Source organism: Taudactylus pleione, unplaced genomic scaffold, assembly GCF_031769625.1.
Source record: "Taudactylus pleione unplaced genomic scaffold, aTauple2 ptg000615l, whole genome shotgun sequence".
In the NCBI taxonomy this organism is placed as follows: domain Eukaryota; kingdom Metazoa; phylum Chordata; class Amphibia; order Anura; family Myobatrachidae; genus Taudactylus; species Taudactylus pleione.
Window position 1 is genome coordinate 7,010,190 of NW_028285017.1, and position 10,259 is coordinate 7,020,448.

Genomic DNA, 10,259 nt, shown 5'->3' on the forward strand with positions numbered 1-10,259 from the left:
AGATGCACCAGCAGCTCTCAGGCATGAATATTTAGGTATAAGACCTCTTTTTCTACTTTCTTAGATTGATACTTCTACCATAATTGGCATGGAATATTTATTACATGGGGAGACTATCATTTTGAATGCAGACCTTTTTGATCTCATCTTGCAAAGGAAGCACATGCTGGACCTCTCCTCCTTTTTGTTGCAGAACAGATTTCAGTAGACAGAATATGCCAGCATGACCTGCTGTGTCCTTATTTGACAATGATTGGCTATTACTGTAGGCTTTAAAGTGCACATTAAGTTACGTGGGCAGCATAACCTTGTCACAGCACTGACATTGCTCAGTTTGTAAAGTATTTTACTTATGGAATCATCCTGCAGGTATCCTGGGTGGTGTTGGCAAGGCGAAAACTTCCACTGGACAATCATCTGCTAGCTGCATCTCCCAAACAGGCTACCGCTCCCACCGCATGATAAATGGAGTGCAGCCTCTCAACCTCAGTCAGGTAAGTAGCCATTTCCATCATTCTTTTCAATTTATTTCAATTCAACGCTCAATTGGCACCTCATATCCGGTACAAACCTTAAATATTTACTACTTTGTTCAAGTATTCTTAGTAGAGTGTGTCTAATTGGCTTTTTGATGGAGATAAAAGTTGGGCCACCCAGCATTTAGAAATAGTGATTGTACAGATCAGCTATATTATACTTATGACATCTGCATAAATGCAAAATATAGAGTGCGGATTGTCTGCACTGCGGTTATGTAGATCACATTTCTGCTCATGTAGGTATTGTGAGTCTAGCTGGTTCTACTTTTATAGCAGGGGTAATGATCTGCCCATGTAAGTATATTAAGACAGTTTTCATGTTTGAATTGCTTTTTAAATGACAGTATGGGGGTATATTTACTAAAGTGCAGGTTTTTAGAAGTGGAGATGTTGCCCATAGCAACCAATCAGATTCTAATTTATTTACCTTGCACCTTAAAGAAGATAATAGCTAGAATCTGGTTGCTATGGGTGACTTCTCCATTTCTAAAAACCCACACTTTAGCAAATATACCCCTAGGACATTGAGTAAAAATAATAATTCATACTTAAGCTGTGACTTTTTTTTTCCCTCCTAATTTTTTGTTTTTAATCCTTTCAGAACCAGCAGTCCGTCTCAATGGGACTCCAGGAGAGAAGCATGAATCCTGCTCCTCGTCGACAGCAGGCCTATGTTGCGCCTCTCCCATCAATTTCTCAGGCACCATTCACTTTCCAGCACAGCAGCCCCTTACATTCCACTGTGCACCCCCACCTTGCGGCAGCTGCATCAGCCACCAGCCACCTAACAAGCCAGCCTCATATGTACACATATGCTCCCACTACTGCTGCAAGCCTAGGGTCCACCACATCTATAGCTCATCTATTCTCCCCTCAGGGCTCTTCAAGGCACACCACCTATGCTACCCATCCCAGTACTCTGGTGCATCAGGTCCCGGTCAGTGTGGGACCTAGCTTGATGACCTCTGCTAATCTAGCTCCTGCACAGTATCCCCACCAGTTTGCCACCCAGTCATATATTGGTGCCTCTAGGGGTTCTGCGATCTACACTGGATATCCTTTAAGTCCATCCAACATCAACCAGTACTCATACCTATAATACAGGACATGGTAGCTTTTCGAAGACTTGACTGTTATACTGCAGGATTTGCTAGAAGCACGCTTGAAGGAAAAGGGGCTCTGTTCCTTAATGACTGCATTGTTGTAGTCACATAAGCTTGTTCAGTGTTAACTCATTCTGTGGTTTTGTGTATCACGCGTTTTGTAGCATCTTCTTGCATAGCTCCTTTAGTGTAAGACTGCATTGCTAGTGATTCGGGACACTTCTGCTGAAGATGGATAGCTGTGGACTGCAATAACGTTCTTCTTGGTCTTGCATTATTTTTCTTAGTATTTTAGAACGGTTTTAGGAGAAAAAGTTTTATTCTTTATTTAGTGTGTTTTAATATTTGCTACAGATGAGCTCAATCTTTTAAAAGTGTGACAAATGAAGTATTCAAGATGCTTTTAAGTAATTAAGTTTTTCGATTATACGGGGTCATTAGTTTTTAGCGGGAAAACATGTTTGTTTAATAGTTTGTGCTTTGATTTTCTTTTTTTGCTTCCCACAAAGTATTTTTAATGTAATAGCTGCTTCATTTACTTGATGCACAGCAGAATCCTCAGTTTATTTTGGTGGTAATACATATGATGCTGGTGCATATTATGCAATTCCTTTTTTGTGTCTTCATGAAGAAATAATGGGTCATTTGACTGTTTCTCTGGGTGTGGCAATATGTAATAGATACCATACTAATTAAAGCAGGCTTTTGTGCCTATTCCCTGATCTGTTTCTGTGCACATTACTGGAAATTGCAGTAAAGAAACCTTCACTCGTGTTTTGTTTCCACCCACAGAGAGGCAAGCTGAAATGAGCTGTAATTACGCACACATGCAATATTCCTTTGTGTGCTGAAAGTAACGTAATAAGGTCAAAACCTAGGGCATCATGTAGTATAACCAAATGTCTGCTTTGCTGAGGAACTCAATAGACTTTATAACTATATACTTTAAATTTCCATGCTCCCTAAAACTCCTCAGCCCTTTTTGCATTGATCTGAATTGGTGAAAAATATAGCTGCCTTAAAGTTCTATGGGGGCCACTGGGTTGTGCGTGAAATTACATCTGTCACCCTCTGAAAAGTCCTGTTTTCTTTTAACCAAGCATAGAATTAGTAACATGTTACAAAAAGCCATTTTAGCATTCAAATTTTTATACCCTAGTCTGTAAAGTAGAACCTAGAGGAGCCCTTCCTCATTGAAATAATTCCCCCATGTATAACCTGTGAGAGATCCCCCCCATATTACCTCTGTCAGAGAAACGGTCAAGACTGTTTTGTATTCCTTGAGTGAGCACACTGCAAGCGGTCTCTAACTCTCCATTACAGCTGTGGACAGATAAAACTACTCCATCACTTAGAGCCGCGGGTTGTGACCACCTTGGATTTAGGGGAGATTTTCTTTTTTTTTTCTACTTAGTTTGTGGCTGATGTGTTTGATTAATGAGAGCTTCCACTATTGGTGGTGGTCTCCTTTAATTATGCCACATCATAACATATGATTCCAAATCCATTTGAACTGTTTCTGAAACACATGTCAACTGCAGAACATATGTAAATGTAGTGAAAATATATACATAGTGGAATACTGCACATTTCAGAACGTGGGAGAAACCCCCCCCCCCCCCCCCCCCCCCTTAAGCATGATTTTGTTGTACATGGTACAAAGGTGCTTACATATTTTAGGCTGTTAGCATTCCTATTACTGTATGCATTAAATTGGATTGAATGTCAACCTTTTTGTTGATACATTGAGTTGTATTGGGGAGTCTAGGAATTTAAAATGTTCTTCTATACATTGGAGTTCCATTGTACTCAGTGACAATCCTTAAAGAAGGACTAACATGTAAATTGTAACAGATTACATGCAGTCACATGATGTAGTCTTCTCTGTGGTCCTAGTAATGAGTCTGTATATAATGTCACTCCTGCTTCCTTTAGCACACTGTCTGCTCTCCTCAAGCTGGAAGACACACACAACCTTTTTCAAGTTCTTACAAAATGTCAAACTATTTTAGAAATTTTTTGGTGGGTTCATATTTTACACAGTGTAACATATGTACCTTCTGATTAAACATGAGACAAACAAAAATCTACTAAGCAATGGTGTGTGTCCATCACCCCAAATGCATCAAAACAATTTGTGTCTAATCCAAGCTATTAGTGATGATACTTGAACCTATCTGTACTTGTGTCTGTCAGGATTTGGGAATGGGGCTGGGTAGTGGTTAGGTTTTATAAATATAAATATATAGTTAATAAAAAAAAAAAAAAGTTCCTCTTACTTTTTGTTTTTTTTTTGTAAACCAAAACAAATTGTGAGTGTATGTGAAACAGAAATAAATATATATATATATATATATATATATATATATATATATATATATTTAGTCTGAATTGTACTCGCATAGTAGTGAGTTAATGATAAATCTGAGTTGTTTTGCACAGGTATGTATGGTGATTACTTGTTTCATGTATGTCCACTTAATGTAGTGCCTTAAATGCCAACATAGTGATTAGTTTACAGTAAGCTTGCCTTATTATAGGGCTGGCAAGCCCCTTTGATTAGAAGCAATTCTTTAAAACTAGAAGGAAGAGTGAAAACGGGCCTGTGAGATGTACAGTTGGGTTAATATTTGGGAGCTGCCACATTTTTCGTTTCCTTTTTCTCTAGTGGGAATCATAATGCGGCGTTAGTCTAGCTGTGTTTGGTTCTGTCCTGTTATACAGGCGCAAAAACTGGTTAGTTGTAGATAATCCGATCTCTTGAGACTTGGTGTACGGTTTTATTAGTGATCGATCTAACACTTTTTTTTGTGCAATAAATCCCCTCTATTTTTTAGTTGTCATTTATAACCAGACCTTGTGCTTGTTAGTTTATCAATAACAGTCTTTGTGAGAATACATGCACGCTAGTTATAGGATGTTTATACCAAAGAAAGCTTAGCCTAGTAACTGTGTTGTGCTGACTGCCACAATGGGTTCAGTCGTTTGTCATCACAGAGCATATGCCATTCTGATCTAGTTTCAGTATTCTGGCAAATCCAGCAGTGTCCTTTTTTTCATTTTTTTTTTTTCCCCTGCTTGAAGTGTGAGCTGCCCCTACAGAGTATATTACACAGTATGTGTTGTAGTTATCTTGGCTTTGTTAAATAATATTTCAATTACCCCACAATGCAGTATCGACACCTTCCAGTGACTTACCAAGCTGTTCAATTTTGCTCACTGATGAAACTGTTTCTGTTTTAAACCATTTGACTAACTTGGTGGTTGGTTTATGTATTCTTGGCTGTCCTCTATCAGCAAGTGTGCACAGATATTGCTGATCACACTGTGGACCATGTTGCACAATAATTTATGCTGAATATGTTTGTAAGAGTTTATTCTCCCTAAAGAGCTTATTCATATATAAAAGTAGTTTACCAGCACCTGCAGTTTTACTGCAGCTCTGAAATGCAGGGATGATGTAAATGTTAGCGAGGTTATACACTGAATAAAGTGGTAGAGTAACATTCTGGAAACCAGCCCTGCATAGATAATGCATGTCTATACATTTTCCCCACTACATCTGAGGAGGAGAGGGGTTCAGTAAGCTCTTCGGAGACATCATTTTGATGCAGAAATTACTAAAACTACTTTAGACTGGCTACAAAGCTGTACATATTTATCACTCAATGTTTTGCATATAAGTCCCCTTAAACCTTTATAAAGCTGTAGAATAGTTTCTAGTGTTTTGGAGGGGGGAAGATTGGTATGATTTATGCAACTTTTTTTTTTTTTTTTATAGATATATATATATATTGTGTATATATGGTTTTTACCATTCCTTACAGCTATAAACAAATAATTTAGAGTGAAATGTGAGCATATCCTTCATGTTTAATAAATCAAGTCACTGTTGCATTTATATTGTGAGTATCCTATTAAGAAGAATAAGGCTGTTTGCATTTTTTTCATTCTTTCAATATACGGAATGGTATTTGGTTTTTATTTTGTTCTCACAGTAGTACGTATTATACAATTAAACACTGAATTGTTTCATATAAACTAGTTAAAATGAAATATTTTCTGCTAACATTTTATAGGCTGGCACTGAAAATTAGAAAAGGGATGACACCTTTCTGTCTGAAGTTAGAAAAATACTTTGCAAATGTGTTTATCATTGGCAACATAAAGCATTAACAAAACCTAATATGAACGTTCTCTTGCATTGCATTTGTCTTGCTTAACTTACTACGTGACTTTTTTTTTTTTTTACACTTCAGGTTTTATCTTAATGTTGATCACTACATGTAGCAGTACATTATATGTAATGTTAGTGTTTTGCTTTTAATCATTGATATTGCAATGTCTCTGTTTTTTAATTTCTTAAATGTATTTGAAATGCTAGTTGCTGTGTTGGAACCTAACAAAATCATATTTTATATGGTTGTGCTTTTATTTCTTATATATATTTTGTTCCAAGTGGCTATAATTGTAGTACCTTGGAATTTATTGTATTGTTTGTGTTGCTGGTGTTCTGAGGGTTATGTAAACTCAGTTTTAAGAAAACAAAAATAGATATTTAAAATTTATTACTAACTATATGGGATAAAGGTCCATTGTGAAAACATAGTTTATCATTGGATTCAATGTTTGTCTTTGGTTTTACAAAGTAGCTTGTATTTTATGTATTTTCTACATTATATGGCAAAATGTTTAGCAATTGAAATGCATCAATAAAGAGGGGTAATTTTTCTTTACTACTGCAAGTGTCATGTTTTTTGTTAATTCATATTTAGCATTACACACACAAGGAGGAAAGGTCTATTTTGCCAGAACGCCTGGACTTAATGCTCCATTAGTACATTTGTTGGATAAACAATGCAATTAATATTTATTATAAATTATATTCTTTACTGGTGTTATAGGGCGCCTATGTCCTATTATGTAAGTGAACACCACTAGTGAAAATAAGTCTATGATGAATAGAAATAAACTGTAGTGCTGTGATTAAAATCATAAAGGCCACCTTATCCCAGTATCATTACCCCCTCTAATTGATATACAGGTTGAGTCGCCCATATCCAAGTATTCCGAAATTTCGGAAATTTTTTGGCATGACTGAGATAATGAAACCTTTGATTTTTGATGGTTCATTGTACAAAAACTTTGTCTAAGGCACAAATTATTAAAGATATTGTATAAAATTTACTTACAGGCTCTGTGTATAGGGTGTATATGAAACATAAATGAATATCATTTATGTACACAAACTTTCTGAGCCACAAAATTATTGAAAATATTGTATAAAATTACCTGCAGGCTGTGTGTATAAGGTGTATATAACACATAAATGCATTCTGTGTGTATATTTGGGTCTCATTCCCAAGATTTTTCATTATAAAATGCAAATATTCCAAAATACGGAATATTCAGTTTTCCAAAATTTCCCTGGTTCCAAGCATTTTGGATATGGGAGACTCAACCTGTATTCTAATTCAAGAAGACCTATGAAGGATCTATAACTCCTCCATGTTGATAGAAAAATCATCCTTAAATTCTGTATAACAACCGTTATACATTCCAGCGTTACTAGATGTGAAATCCTATTGGATATTGGGCTGATCTATATTTTCACAAAATGTTGAAATAGTAGTTTCTTAACTGCTGTTACTCATTAGTTAGACATATATTAGCACATATTTTGTTTATATTACATATAGAACAGAAAAGGTAAGAGTCTGCCTACCCCAGAGGTGTAGATAAGAAAGTCAGTGCTGAAACTGTGTACTGCTATGGTACAGTATTTTCAGGTACCCCATATTTTTATTTCCTATACTCATGTATTGTATTAGTCTACTGTACCTTGGTGGCCACTCACAGCAGACTCTACATAATTATGTAGATCGTTTTGCAGCAGGTTGGAGAAATTGCATTAAAGTAGTAATAGCATTTTGGTTTAAAATACATTTTTAACTAAGCGGAGGTTGCAACGTGACAAGTTACAAGAGGTTACAAGCGGAGCCTTACAAAGTAAAAACCACAGCTTTGACTTTTTTATTTTGTAAATAACAATTTAGTTATCAAAGTTTACTATGGAGCTCTGTATGTAGAGAGCGCGCGCACACACACTGTAGAAAGCTGGATGGCACTCGTAGGATTACTAATGCAATAAGTCACTGCATACATAGTCGCCACATGTTGACATTTCAGTGGGCAACCTCTCATCAAGACAGCAACCTCTGAAACGTCGACAAGTGACAAGTCTGTATGCAGTGATTTATTGCGTTAGTAATCCTGCGAGTGCCGTCCAGCTTGCTACATAGAAGGACTTTTCATAAAATGAGCACCGAGGACAAAAGGAGTGTGTGTGGCAATACTCTTCAGGTGGATGAAAGGGAGGAGTCATACTAAACAAAAAACAGTAGTGTCACTCAGCACAATAGGTTGTACCTGCATCAATACTTGAAAACTATATGGGTATAGCAACTCAGAGTTATTTGCTGCATGCATTTGCAAATACATGGTAAGCCACCAGGCCAACTTCACGGCTTCTTTGATACTGGTGGTCACTACACTGCATGATAACAGTAACCACCCTGGGCTATGTAATTGTCTATTGTAAGGCCTCATGGTAAAGGCACATACATAAATAAATCCAAATTGAGAGTCTGCTTTCCTTGGAGTCACCCCTGGGGCCTCCAATTAGCTATATATCTATATACCTACTTTTGTGCCTTATTCGGGCATGTGTTTTTAATGGTGAAGGGTTGTAGTCACTTGTCACGTCAGGCGCAGTCCCCGCTGTCAGCATTGCCCGGGATTACGCCACCAGTAGGCGCCAGTTCCGGAAATGGTAAGCCGTGGGGGTCCTGTGCACTGGGTGAGATTCTACTTAAGGTACGTATTTAACATTTATACTTTGTCCTTGAAAAAAGTTTGAATGAAACTGAAATGTCGGACAGTACTGCTGTGGTAGCAGTCTCTGCTTCTATATATTAAGTCCCACTGAGTGCCACCGCTGATCTATAATATATATATATTTCTACTTCAGGGTCCATAGGGTATCCACAGGATACCTTGGGGTATAGGTGTGACAGTCATCGGGCACCAAAGAGTTAAGCTTTCAGCCTCCCAGGATGCACTAGGTCCCTCTCCTATACCCCGCCCCCGAGCCAAGGCACCTCAGTTTAGTTTGGTGCCCGGCCGGAGTCTGGTGCACCTGTCGGAGTGGGGGCTAGAAGAGCCCCTGAAGCTTTCTTCTATGCAGCTGTGGCTGCACATCTGGATGTACAGCATGGACAGTCAGTCCTGACGTCCATGCTGTCTTCCCTACACCCACGCCGTTACCAGAACGCCGGTACCGATCCAGGGATGCTGGTGAGCATCTGGGGTCACAGCTAGCGGTGACCCCAGATGTTCCGGACCATGGCCGGATTCAAGGGGGATAAAGGTAAGCAGGTGGGTCCCCGCTGATCACACATGGTCCTGAGTCCCCAGGCAGGGGGCTCCCTGGGGACTGGCTGCAGCGTGGAGCCAGGCGACCAACCTGCGCTTCCACTACCCCCTGGGACAGCGGACCGCTGCAGAGCGGTAGCGCTGCGGCGTCCCAGGGGTTAAATGCATGCCAGGGGAGCGCGCCTTCCCTGTCTCACAGCCGGCGCCTCCCCCGCTGCACACAGCCCTCTCTGCACGCTGCCGACTGGTCCTGTGGCAGCACTCCTCCCCCAGGCCAGCCTCCTCTCTGCTCCTCGGCGGCCATCTTCCCCTGAACGCATGGTGAACGCTGCTGGAAGCCTGGACGGAAGCCTCGTGGTCTGGGTCCGCCCGCATACCTCTCCTTCGATTTGGGTCAGGTCTGTGTATGCTGCGCTGTGTCCTACCAGGCCCTGTGTCTGCGTAGTTGATCAGCGCTGTTAGTGCAGGAATTGCTATTTCTTTGCATTGTATGTGACTGTGCTAGCGCTGCTGCCTGTAACTTTTCTTCTAAAATGTCAGCTTTATTACTATCCCTGTTCTTTCTGCTAAGCCCTTGCGGTGCGGTGCTGCAGGGTGGTCTCTCGCCTATTTGATATATAATTGGTGAGAGGGGTCACATACTTGGTGCCATCATGTCTGAAAGTGATTTTCCTCTCCGGCTACAGTGTACTACGTGTAAAGTACCATTAGCGGAGGGGGAGGGTAGCGCGGAGGGCCTCTGCCGGCAGTGTTTGTCCATGGCGCGGCCTCTTACGGTTACAGCACCGGTACAGGAGCCGCCCTGGGCTTGTTTCGCTCAGGCGCTTACAACTTTGGTGGGCCAGTTAGCTCCGCAACCCGCGTTTACACCGATGGGTTTGTCCCAGCAGTCAGTGGTGTCGTCACCCATGCAGGGTTTCCCACGACAATTGGTGGTACCCCACAGTCTCCCTATTTCCCCGCTCCCAGTTTCTCAGGAGCCGGCGTGGGTTAACTCCCTGACGCGTTCTGTACAGCACTTGTCGGATGTGTTGCAAGGGGAGTCTGTGATCCGGCCACATAAACGGCCGGTGGCGTCTGTCGGCTCCTTATGAGGATGACGTGGGGACGTCTGATGATGGGGAGATTCTGGATCCTTACGATCAGGAACCTCTCCATACTAAGGACGCTGACGCTAAGTCCA

The 10,259-nt window shown here is 40.3% G+C and overlaps 1 protein-coding gene across 8 annotated transcripts in view; it reads left to right on the forward strand.

Annotated features, from left to right (window-relative positions):
- The window catches only part of HIPK1 (homeodomain interacting protein kinase 1), a 105,231-nt gene extending 98,853 nt beyond the window's left edge, over positions 1-6,378 (forward strand). For all 8 annotated transcript variants that reach the window (XM_088454446.1, XM_088454447.1, XM_088454445.1 and 5 more), the window contains 2 exons: positions 370-494; positions 1,141-6,378. In XM_088454446.1, coding sequence (XP_088310572.1) covers positions 370-494; positions 1,141-1,638 — 623 coding nt within the window. In that variant the 3' untranslated portion in view covers positions 1,639-6,378. The remainder of the gene's footprint in view (positions 1-369; positions 495-1,140) is intronic.
- The last annotated feature ends 3,881 nt before the right edge of the window (positions 6,379-10,259 follow it).